Source organism: Sciurus carolinensis, chromosome 7 (genome assembly GCF_902686445.1).
Source record: "Sciurus carolinensis chromosome 7, mSciCar1.2, whole genome shotgun sequence".
NCBI classification, from domain to species: domain Eukaryota; kingdom Metazoa; phylum Chordata; class Mammalia; order Rodentia; family Sciuridae; genus Sciurus; species Sciurus carolinensis.
This window is the reverse complement of record NC_062219.1, coordinates 80,813,213-80,826,560: the sequence shown is the minus strand read 5'-3', so window position 1 is coordinate 80,826,560 and position 13,348 is coordinate 80,813,213. Positions and strand designations below refer to the sequence as shown.

The window sequence follows — 13,348 nt, the reverse complement described above, 5'->3', positions numbered from 1 at the left end:
ATCTTAAGAAAATTGAAATGAGTTAGTTTTTTTAAGTGACTGTAAATAAGATTATAAGTGACGGAAGTAAATTTTTACTTCCTTGATTTCACTTGCTTTAAAATAGCAAAGTTTATAAAATTCTAGTTTTGTGAAATAGTAGCAGTTTCTATTATATAGCCAGTATAATAATCTCTAGATTTTGAAATATTGATTTAATATTAAAGTTTGATTTTAAAAGTTGTACTGCTTGATTTCACAGGGAATATATCAAGATTCATAGATTGTTTCATATTAACATGTTTATATTCTGACATGACTATTGTGTTTGAACCATGTAGCATCATTGTGCATGTTTTAATTTTATTCTCCAACTTTGTTTTAGGTAGCTAGACTACATCCAGGGAGACCTGTTTAGATCAGAAATAATTTTTTTTTTTGACTTCAGAAAATCAGCTTCCATTTAAAAATATAGAATCCAAATTTGGATAAAAATGCAAATGTAGAATTCACTTCTATTCTTTAACTTGCTTAAAGAAATGTTAGGGAAAAAAATTGAACCAAATTACCAGTAATTTGCATAAAAGAAGAAGAAATGGAATTTTTAAAAAGTCTGCAGATGTTGATGATGTTTTGGTGAAGTTAAGTAATAGAGATCTCAGATTTCTATTTAGTTAAGATGTGGATTTAACACATAGAATCCTTGCTGAAATAGTTTGGCTTGACAATAGCATTTTAGGTTTTATACAAATCTGGATAAAATTATATTATCCATCTACTCTCTTATTTAGTTATATTGGTTCAATTGTTGTTTTAAAAGTGAGAGACCTGATATCAACAAGTGTTTCTTGTATGCATCTTACGTGTGCAGTATTAGAAAAATAAAACAAGCACACCTTTAACATTTAGGGGAGCATCCTGTTAGTTTGAGGGGTTTAAGAACTGCTTTTAAAAGAATGAATTTCGTAGATCCATGCATATGGAAAATTGGTGCATAGTTATACACACACACATATATAAAACTCTGTTTTAAAATTTTAATGCATACCTTAATACATACTGTTTAAAGTATTAACTTAAATGAAAATAATATCTTACATTAGTAAAGCTGTATTTATTTAATTCTGTAATGAAATTAATTTGGAATTGCTGGCACACTGCCTTCCCAGGTTTCTGTGACTCATTTGCTGAGAAAGTGTGATTCAAGAGACCAGAATCTTTTTTTTTTTTTTTTCATCTGCTAAAACTCATGTTTTGACTATGGGCAAGTTTTCATGGCAGATTTAAAACAAATATTCTGTGATAATATTTGGAAGCTGGGTGATGTCTAACCTTATACAACTAGAACTAATGTAAGTTTCCAAGTTCATGGACTTTATAGCTGTCACATATATGTCATTTTGGAATAGTAGTATTTTTAGAGTTTAACTCTAAAAATAAAAGTTTAACTCTAAAAATTTCATTCTAAATAGTATTTTTAGAGTTTAACTTTTTGCACTGCTAATTATGACCACTAGACAACTAATTACAATTAGAAGTGAAATCTCTGCTGTTTTATTAATTTAGTAATTAACAGGAACTAAATGATATTAATACTTAGGTTTAAAAAACACATTTACAATCATTTAAAGATACTTCTTAATATTTCCTCCTAGAGAAGAAATGATGAGTCTATAATCTATATCATGTAGTGCTCATGACATTTATAGCGTAATGCACTCCCTTCCCAGATGTAAAATATAGTCTTATAGTTCAAATTGATACAGTGATATAATGATTACCTGATATAAACTGAACCATTTTGTTTAGAAAGTAATTTAAAAATCACTTTTCTGAGTTTTTGCTTTGAAATTAAGTTGTGAAGGGGTGTTTCTCCTTACAATTATAAGATCCTGATTTATCAGATAATCCTGCAGACAACATATGCTTCTTTTGATTTATGATATTTCTCATTACACTGTCCCGCTTCTCTGACTTTAAATGCTTAGAAAAATCAGTTACTAGTTTTTCAGGAAAGGAGTTTTATCAGCCTATTTCATCTATAAGAAAATAGAACATAAATAGGAAAGACCTTAGATGTTATATATTCTTGCACAAAGAACTGTATTCTACTTTCTGTCATTACAAGACTAAGCAAAAATTATTTCAAAGGTGTTCTTAGAAAGAAATCTGAGCTAGAATTGCCTTGAACTACAAAACAAACCAAAAGCAAATGATTTCTTTAATAACCTACCAAATGATTCTTGACTGTTTTTCAAAGTGTGTGCCCGTGCCTTGATTACATCTTTCACATATTGGACTTTTTTACTCATAACTTTTTGTAATCTGGTTGAATGTCACTTTTATGTCATGTTACCGTGTGTAAAATATATTTTTGGGGGGAGGAATTTTATTAACCATCTCCAGAGCTCTTGACTTCCCTAGCTAACCATGTTTTATCTGTTATTCCAACTCCAGAACTAGCGATTAGTATCCAGGCTCCCAGCTCCCCACCAGGGGGCAGCACTGGACCCTGCCTTGCCTTGTGGTCTGCACACAGCCTGGCTAGGGCATCCCACTCGGTGTTCTCCACCTTCTCATACAGTACTTATGGATTCTTGGTATTTTTTTCCAGACTTTTTAGGGCTTAGTAAGTATTCGGTAGTAGGTGGTAGCATTGCTGGCATTGTGCTACATCTCAGGTTTAACAGTTTTGTGTTTCTGAATCTTGCCTTCAATGGTGATTTCTTTTATCATTTCAAATGCCTTGTGAACAAGGAAACAGGGGATTCTTTACCTTGGAAAATCTTGAGGGACAAACAACCTAGCAATTATCGAGCACTGTGGCCTGTCAAGCATGAAGCCAGGTACTTTTCATATTCCACCACACAATCTAAAACGGCAAATTGACAAGATGACACTACAGACACTTCTCGAAAGAAAACATACAAATGTTCAACGAATACATGAAAAAATGCTAAATTCACTATCATCAGACAGATGCAGGTAGAACACCACAATGATATAGTATTACACTCCAGTTAGAATTGCTATCCTCAAAAAGACAACAAATAACAAATGCTGGCAAGAATGCAGAGACAGGGAACTCTTATATGCTGTTGGTGAGAATACAACTTAATTAAAGCCATTATGGAAAACAGTATGATGTTTCCTCAAAAGACTGAAAATAGAACTCCCATATAATCTAGCAATTCCACTAATGGGTATATTGCCAAAGGAGATGAAATATTTATACCAAAAAGATAATACACACCCATGTTTATTGCAGCACTATTTACAATAGCCAAAATATGAAATCAACCTTGATGCCCCTCATGGGATGAGTGGATAAAGAGACTGTGGTATATTTATACAAGGGAAAACTACTCAGCTATAAAAATAATAAAATTTTGTCATTTGTAGCAACATGGATGAAACTAGAGAATATTATTTGAGTGAAACAAACCAGTCACAGAAAGACAAATAACCCATATTCTTATTCATTTATAAAAACTGGTAAGTCAGCCAGGCTTGGTGGTGCACACCTGGAATCTGAGCAACTCGGAAGGTAAAGGCAGAAGGATCGAAAGTTCAAGGTCAGACTCAGCAACGTAGCAAGACCTGTCTCAAAATTTAAATAAATAAATATATATTAATAATTACAATAAAAAGGTAAAAATAGTTATAAAACAATAGGAAATGCATGATCAGGATTTTAAAAGCACTTCCTTTTTGCAGTTGTAAATGGTGGCTTAGAGGGGTTCAGTCATAGTTATACCAAGTTTCCATGCTTTATCAATTGTATTATGTAAGCTTGCCATAAAAACAACAAAAAGATTTGCTGATAGTGACTGAAGCCACCGTGTGGAATACCTGAGAGTGACTTCAGTGATGTAACTCCTGTGACACTATGACTGGAGAATTAATGGTTGAGATATTTAAAATTTTCAAGGAGGAAATGAAGTTAAATATTGAAAGATCTTGAGGGATGCCATGAAAGTCCTAATATATATGCCTTTACATAAATACACATAATCTGTAACACATATTAATATCTTAGTCTCTTTTTTGTTGTTGTAACAAAATGCATGAGATTGGGCAGTAAAGATTGGAAATTTGTTTGACTCTTGGTTCTGGAGTCTGGGCAGTCCAGCAGCATGGCAAAAAGCATGTTTTTGGCATTATAACATGACAGGGCATTGCATAGTGAGATTGAGCAAGTATGCTAGTTTGGATCTCTCTTTCTCTTCTTAAAAATCTATTACTGCCATTATGTGGGCTCATTCTCATGACCTCATCTAGTCCTAATTACCTCCCATGAGCTCCACCTCCAAATACCATCAGCATGTGAATTTGGGGACCAAGTTTTCAACATGTGAACATTTGGGGACACATTCAGATCATGGCAGTTACGTTAATTGAAACGTAGGCATAAATCCAGTATATGTAATCTTTAAAAACTACAATAATACCTTATGTGTATTAAACTATAATGGATCCAATACTGGTAATTTGTACTTAACCCCTCTTATCTGCTCAAATAAATTTAACAGTCTCTGTCTTCCCTGATTTCAACAAAATGTTTTGTTTTCCAACAACAAAAGAAAAATTTGTATTGTTACAGAAAATTGGCAGAGATAGTTTATTTTGCCTGTGTCTATGATTTTGATGATTCAGAATTATTTCATATTGCTTGCTTCCTTTTCTGGATATAGTAATTAGCAAGCCAGATGGCTAATATACAAACAATTTAAGTTATGCTTAGTTAAGTTATTTATTATAGCCCAGGAGGTTCCTAGCTCACGTTAGTACCCGTGACCATCTGTTTATAGCTTTCCATGTTATTGTGCAAGTTTGTGCTTTCAGTTTCTTTACAGGTCACAGCCTCCACTTCCCTTACACACGTGGAGCACACTTCTAAGGCTGTGTTAACCATTGTGCCTCTCAAGACTCTGTTGCAAAACTTTGATAATCCAAGCCTGCCTTCAATTTTACCTTTTTTTAAATTCCTAATTCAATTTTCCCCTTGTTATTGCTCTTTGCAAAAGTAGTGCCTTGAAATTTGTAGAATAAAAACTAAGAAGATGAACTGTGTGGAGGCTGAGTATGTGGCTAATTGATCTTGGACAAGAGCTTCCATCTCAGTTAAAATGAACTATAAATGAGATAAAGTAGAATCCGTTTAGCACCATGCCTGGCACTCCATTAAGTACTGGTCACTTCTTATCATTCATGTATTTTGGAAAAAATTCTCATTTTTTCCAAAAAAAATGCCTATAAGTAGATAGGCATATTTAAGAGGAAATTTGAATACTATTTCTAGAATTTCACATGAGTTTTAAAGGATTATCTGTTTTAATTTAAGCAGTCGATTATTTATGTGAAAGCACACACCACAATATGTATGCAGTTGTTAGGGCCTGGTTGTTTTGGGTTCATTTTCAGTCTACCTCACTGGATCCTGATTGAAACTTTGGAAATAGCTGAAGGAAAGTTTCTCTCGATGCTGGTCTGAGTTCTTTTCTGTTGCTCCTGGTTACTTGTTACACTGGGATCACTTTGGAACCTTGCCGTCACATCTGTCATTGTTCCACATGGGTCAGGCCAGTCCACATTCGTGGTCTCCGGGGAAAAGGACCAAACACTGACACTCCCATCTCAACCCATGTTCTAGACTGTCTGTGTGCTCCTCCCAGCAGCCTGTGTGCTAGGTCAGTATTCCTGATTTTATGCAGTTTATAGTTTCTGAGTCAAAAAAAAAAAAAACAACAAAAAACATATATTTTTTTAATGTGAGTATACTTAGGCAGCCAATGGAACAGACAATATGATTAATCTGGATTGTCTTGAAAATTCAGGGCAAATGGCTGCTATGGTTACAGTGTCATGTGGTTATAATGTAGAGATAGAGATACTTTGTGAAGGATTAACTTTGCACATAAATCTACAGACTTGCCAATGGGATTCAAGTCTCTCTCTCTCTCTCTCTCTCTCTTTCCATCCCTCTCTCTCCTCCCTCTCTCTGTACAACTTCTGTACAAAAAAAGTGTACACACACACACACACACACTCCCATCATCTCGTTTTGATGATAGCACAGATTTAACATGCACTCACATAAATCCTTTGCATGTGAACAAATTCAGAAGTAACTGTGCAGCTGCTTGATTGGCCCAAACATCTTGTTTGCAGTTTCTTTAAAAGAATTTTTTACGAAAGTCCATGGAAAAAATAATTCAAGGCTCTTAATATATTTTGGTTTACAAAGGGTTAGAATTTCAAATTGTTTCAGTTGGTCAGTATATATCCTTATAAAACTGAATATTCCATTCATAGTCTTTTGTTATGCATCCTTGGATTATCTTCCATGATTTTTATAGTACATTTTATATGCTTATAGTAGTACTTTATAATCATTTAATTCCATGTAATTTGCAGTAATTGTTTCCAAAGCAAGGAAACCTCTTCTGTAAAAATCACACATTTATGTAATATAAAATAGAACTTTTATTCACATATGAAAGAGATCCTTCACTTTACTCTTTTCTTCTCTCTCACTGTCATTTGATTACAGAATTAATAGTCTCATAAAGCCTTAAATAATGTATATACAAAGTACAAAGTGGAGGCTTTTCTCACCTCCTTGCTGCTCCCAACCTCAAAAGGGTAACCGCTGTTTACAGTTCAAATGTTCCCTGGCAGCAGATGTTTTTCTGTGCCTGTGCAGACATATAGATGTCTTCCTGGAAAGACTGATGCTCACATTCTTGAGGGGTTAGGAGCATTGCTGTTTGAAAAAAATTGAGTTTGATGATGTTAAGTCATTATGCTTAAAAGGAGTGATTTTAATAAACACTGACAGGTCATTTTGTGGTAGGCCAGCTTTCCAAGTTACTAGTTTGAAAGAATAGTATTTTATAACAGGTGTAAAATCAAAGGCATTTTGTGAAATATTTTGCCCTTGATTTTTCTGTATTTTGCAGTGTCCATGGATAATTTGTTTACAGACAGTGCAGTATTCAAGGAAGATGGAAAAAACAGCCTGTGTCAGCTAAAGAAATAAAACTGTTAATCCCAAATTGACAATTGAAAGTCCTTTTAAGTTACTTGTTACAATCAAGAAACAATTCACCCAATCTGTCATCTCATTCCAGCTTATTAGTAGTGGAATCTTTTAGGTGACTCTAAAAACCATCTGCATTACGTTCTAAACTTGTTGGTAGAGATTTCCTGTTGCTAGGAAATACAACAGTTATTTGGTGTTTGATACTGTAAGTCACAGTGGTTAACAGAACTGAAGGGAGGTCTGTAAATGTCCCATTTTTTTCTCTCTGGAGCTAATTTGTCCTGTTACCTTGTCCTTTCTGCCTCGATACACTTGTCACAGGAAAAATTTTGCACAGTGGCTAGAAATTAAGCCTCAGATGTCAGAATTTCTTCATGTAAAAATATCTACTGAAATGAAAAATTAAAAATGGTAAAACATGTAAGAAAATTTAGGCCTCCTCAAATCCTTTGTGAAGCAAGGCAGTATATAAAATATATGAATAAAAACCAAAAATTTTATTCTAGGTAATTGCTATGAATAGCAAAATTAACATTATTTTCTGTAAAATAGTTTAATCATGTTTCTCTCTTTTTAGTTTATATTTCTTAAAATTTATTTTCAAATTTGAATATTTTACTTGTATAATATTTTTGCCCCTAAACATAATTTCCTACACTCTTCTACTGGAATGAGGATTTCACATGTTTGAACCAGATCTCTAGCTTCATGGAGTTCATGGTCTGGAGAGGGATAATTTGGTCACTGCAATGAACCATGCCCAAGATCAGTGCTGTGAGAACTCAAGCAGAAGTCCTTCCTCATCTATGGTGCACGGCTGGGAGATGCCGGAGAGGCAGGCTTTAGGGTGGGGACCTTTAAGCTAATGCCTGAGAGTCAGACACACATCAGTCAGGCAATGAACAGTGAGCTTGGGGAGTGAGTGGCCAGAGACCAGCAGCATCTGCAAAGTCCTGACCATGAGAGAGACAAGGATACAGTTAAGGATCTGATAGAAGTGTAGTCTAGCTGGAGCATAGAGGAGTTACAGGAATTTATTATGAAAGTAATGCTTTTTGTTTAAATTAAAAAATATAGTAAACAAGAAATCATGCATCATCACTAATTTCAAGCTGCAGTTAACTTCAGTGAACATTTGCTGTTTTTGTCATGCCTTACATTTATATTCATAAGAAACACGTGATCCTTGTTTGGCTAGATAATAGATATGCATAAAGGTATAAGATGCATGTACATATATGAAAACATTTTAGGTAAAGTTGGGATCATGCCAACATGCTACTTGTTACCTGCTTTTTTTCACCTAATATGCTTAATTACTTTTAATGTCCTTAGATGTCATTGTATTTTAAGTGAGTTATTTTTAAGTTGAAATGTTTTATTTTTGTGAATAAAAATGTATTTTTCAAGTTGGCCATCTCAATTTTTCTCTGCAGGAAGAATGTTTCTTGAACCTAGAGGCTCCTATATCCAGAGTATGTGGGTACGACACACCATTTCCTCACATTTTTGAGCCATTTTACATCCCAGACAAATGGAAGTGCTATGATGCCCTTCGAAAAATGATCAACTATTGATTACATAGGTGGGTACCCTGCATTTTGAGAAAGTTAACATTAGCCCCTGACATGCTACTGTTACCCAAGGATCAGTAGTCATCAGTGTGTTACATTTTGATAAACAGCCACTTTCAGAACAAAATGTATATTTCATAAAATAAATCTTTACTGGTATGTTCATATTTAATATGTCAGGCATATATATATGTGTGATTTCTACAAAGCTTTATTCAGTGTGTTAACACACTAAATAATCAAATACGCCACATATCTGTGTTTCATACTTTACCTTCATTTCTATATACTTTTTAAACTATTTAAAGTATTCATGAGTAGGTGTAATTTCTGTTATTTAGAAATGCCCGCTCGGGCTAGGGTTGTGACTCAGTGGTAGAGTGCTCACCTAGCATGCCTGAGGCCCTGGGTTCCATCCTCAGCACCACAGGAAAACAAAATAAAGGTATTGTGTCCACCTGTAATTAAAGAAAAATATTTTTTAAGAACCCCCCTCAAGCACCATTAGCTTAGGCTCTAGTTATTTATTTGATGATTTATAACATTCTGAAATTCACCCTTATATTATTTGAAAAATTGATTTGTTAAGCAGAATACCTCCTTATTGAGGGTAAGGGAAGTTTTAACCAAGGGAGGGACAGGGAGAAACTTAGCACCACTACTATTTCCAGATCCTTTTGTGGCAAGTGAATACTTTTTAAATTTTGAATAGTAGGTGATATTTATTCATAATGATTTTTTGAAGTCATGCTTATCAGCCCCTTCAGCAGTATCATTCTAACAGAAATAAATAACATCAAGCATTATTAAATTAGTTTTTCATGGTTTTAATATAGAGGTTGCTATCCCAGACACCCTGATTTTGAAATGTTTCAGAATGAGTAGGTAGAATAAGACACTTTACATTTTAATATGTAAGTTGTCCAAAAAATAATAATAATACATTTTGAAGATCCATGATTTTTCAGAAGAATGGACTCTGTAAAATAGCACATCCCATACTTTTTAAAGATTAGAAATGCTGTAATTCTTGAATTCTGTCTATGGATTATAAAGCTAGTTCACCTAAAATCAGAGAGAGATGTCTTTACATTGGTACAGATACAGAACATAATGACTATCATGTGCCACTATGTTAGTTATTATAATCCCCACATTTTTTTTTCATCTCTTTTTACAGAATATTGTTATGGGTATAGATTGGGGCTGTTAGACCTCACACCCCATTATTCTCTCAGAAATGCAGGTGTAGGTGCTGTATTTCTGATGTCCTCTGCTGCCTGTGAAAGCAGCTGGCTAGCAGCTGGTTAGCCACACTCAGGACTGGTGAGAGAGCTTCCTCACTTTGACTGTCCCCGTCATTCACTTCCTTGGGCCATCCACATGGCAAGTCAAGGTAGTAGTGGTGGCAACCACATGCTGGTTTTAAATTTTTTTTTTTTTTGATGTGCATAAAACCCCAGGGCTTCATGCATGCCAAGCAAGTGTTCCACTATTAAGCTACACCCTACATTTGTTTTTAAACATGAGCAAAGAGTTTAAACCTATCCTGAAACTATGATAGAATAATAGCTTTTCTGTACTAGAAATTAAATAGAATATTAAAGTATGTGTGCATATAAGTGAGAATGTTTTTAATTGTTACTGATTTCTTTTACAGAAAAAAAGGGAAGATTATGACTACATACAGAAATATTTTTCTGAATTTTTGTATTTCCTTAGACCTATCTCTTCATGACAATAGAATTTTTATTAAATGAACAATCATGGAAATTGATTGGAGAATTATAAATTAATTATTGTATTAACAGAAATGAATTAATGATTTCTATTTAGAGCATTTCTGATTAACTTCTTAAAATGTTCCACATGCTAATAGTAATAAATTCTGCTTAATTACATCTGTAAATATCAGGTGTGGCACAGTATTCAATAAATCAAAGTCAGTTTGTCTTCAGGTTGTGACTGTCCTCTTCTTCCTTTAGTAAAAAAGGAATTTTGTTTCAGTTTGTTAACTTGTTAATTAAATCTGAATTAAAACAAGTATTTACTCTAGAAATGCTGATGTTTCAACTTTATTGTATGTGGTTTAATCCTTTATGGCTAAAATGTTTGGATGTTGGCAAGACTTCTGGACTATTTTTCTGTCTTGCCTCAGCAAGGTTACTGACGGAAGGACCTACCTCTTCTCCAGATTGTGGTGGGGGAGGATAATCCCTGTACCTCACTCCCTCACTCTGGGAGATAGCCAGCCTGATCCTATTTGCTACAATATTACCTGGCTTTAGCTGTAGTTGTAGGGTGTTTTGGTTTTTGTTTGTTTGTTTTTTGCTTTGATGCTGCAAAGCAGATTTTTTCCATGTTTCTTATTTTATTGTATAGATGAAAAGAAAAACACCACAATGAAGTTTTACTCAGCCATAAAGAAGTATGAAATTATGGCATTTGCTGGTAAATGGATGGAAATGGAGAACATCAAGCTAGGTGAAATAAGCCAGACTCAGAAAAATCAAGGGTTAAATATTTTGTCTCATATATGAAAGTAGAGAAAAATAAAGGACAGAAGGTGGTGACGGGGGCAGAGCCACAGTGGGGAGGTATAGGATATCATTAAGGTATAGGGAAGATCAGTGGAGTAGAGGAAATGAGGACGAGGGAGGAGAAGGAACGGGAAAGGGGAAGAAATATGGAATGAATTTAACAAAATAATGTTATATGCATATGTGACTATACCACAGGGAAAAGTACCATTCAAAAATAAACAAATGAGCAAGAGAAAGACCTGTGGAGTAAAGGAAGGAGAATAGGGGGAGGGAAAGTGGAGGCAGGGTGGGGATTGAAATTAAGTTTCATGCATGCATGATTATGTCAAAGTGAATCTAATTACTATGTATAAGTATAATGCTCTAGTAAGAAAAAAAGAAGAAAAAGAAAAATATAAGCAGCAACAAAGGGCTCCCACAGGAGCAGCCTCTTCTTGGGGACATTGCCAGGGTCTCTTGTTCCTCACTCTGCCGCCTCTGCCCCTTACCATAGTTCTAGAAGGCCTGAACAACCCAAGGATCCCCCTGCAGAGCCCCTCAGCTCTGGCCCCGTCCTTAGCTGTCAGACCTGCCACCCCTCCCATCATCTCAGAAGCATTTCCTCTGAGGGCTCCAGCAGAACTGACCCTAAAAAGAGAAGTGGGTTGTCATGTTTTCCTTTATAAACCTAAAAAAATACGGGAATTTCCCTGTGATTACAAGTGTGTATGCTCCTCTAAACTGCAATGTAAAAAACTGTATTCTGTTTTTTTTCACCAGCAATTGGTGGAGGATATAGAAAGTAATATATGTAGGTTGCCAGAAGCTTGGAGGCAAAGTAAAGGCCCTTGATCATAAACTCTGGATGGCAGTGGGCTGAAATAATGATCCAGATTGTTTCTTAGGGGTAAAAATAAAGCCCTGACCTTGAATTAAAATAGAAAATCTGAACAGTATAGAGAAAAGATGTAGTTTGTCAGTTGCAAGTTCGGAAAAGATTTAGGGAATCCAATTGGCTCACTGTACAGGACATTCTGAGTTTAAGATGCCAAAACTCAGTAAGGACCTTGGCTTTGGACTTTGTTCTCCACCAAGAGCTCAAAGCCTCCTGCAGAGGACTCCGCAGTCACCAGTCAGTCTAGCAGAACAGGAAATACACGGCAAATCACCACACCTGGAGCTATGGTGGGTCCTATTTGAACATAATGGCTTTAGTTGAACTTATTTTTTTTAGTTGACATTATTTATGACTTCAGTTGGATGTCTTTATTATGTTGTATTGCCATAATCTTTTTAATACAATTTTTCTACACATTGGTTACTTTAAGAATTTTCCCTTAGCTATTTAAATTTTAGTTTATTTAACTCTATTTTTAAAAATAGCGAACATGAGGATAACTCGGGATTATCTATACACTTAAGTACCAGAGTCTAGAGCATCTTTCCACCTCCAGTTGACCCTGTAACCCTACCAGTTTACCCACTTCCCATCCATAATAAACAGCTTATAGTATTTTGTTGTTGTTGTTGTTGTTGTTTTGTTTTGTTTCCTATCCCTGGGATTGAACCCAGGGGCACTTAACCACTGAGCCACATCCCCAATCCCTTTCTGTATTTTTAACTCAGAGGTAGGGTCTCACTGGGTTGCTGAGGGCCTCACTGGGTTGCTGAGACTGACTTTGAACTCTCGATCCTCCTGCATCAGCCTCCCAAGCTGCTGGGATTACAAGTATGCACAACTGTGCCCAGCTGCACAACTTATAGTTAATAATAAATTCAGTCTACAACTCAAGGTATTCACATACTTCTACATAATTGTCAAATATATATATATATATATATATATATATATATATATATATATATTTCTACCTAAAACAAATGTTCTATATTGTGAAAATAAGAAAATAGTGGCAAGAAGTTACTCAAGATCTTGAATGCTGAGTCCAAACTCTCCCATGGTTCTCTGCCTCCACACAATAAATCTGCTCCCTGTGACAGTGTGGATAGAGAGGTTAATTTTATTTCCTATGATTCAAATTATTCAATTCTTTTGGGAAAAATATACTATAATATCCATGTTCTATAAAACTGATAGACATTATCCAAGTGAACTAAACAGCCTTATGTACATCAGAAAAAGAAATGAGGAATATGATCCAGAAAGTAAACTTATTTCAATCCATTATTTATATCCCATCATCTAGAAACTCTTGGTGTGGATCTTT

At 34.8% G+C, this 13,348-nt stretch overlaps 1 protein-coding gene across 1 annotated transcript in view; it reads left to right on the top strand.

The window, feature by feature from the left end:
* The window catches only part of Bckdhb (branched chain keto acid dehydrogenase E1 subunit beta), a 221,431-nt gene extending 212,822 nt beyond the window's left edge, over positions 1 to 8,609 (top strand). The window contains exon 10 of the mRNA XM_047558161.1: positions 8,461 to 8,609. Within this exon, the coding sequence (XP_047414117.1) occupies positions 8,461 to 8,601 (141 nt within the window). The 3' untranslated portion in view covers positions 8,602 to 8,609. The remainder of the gene's footprint in view (positions 1 to 8,460) is intronic.
* Positions 8,610 to 13,348: the final 4,739 nt, after the last annotated feature.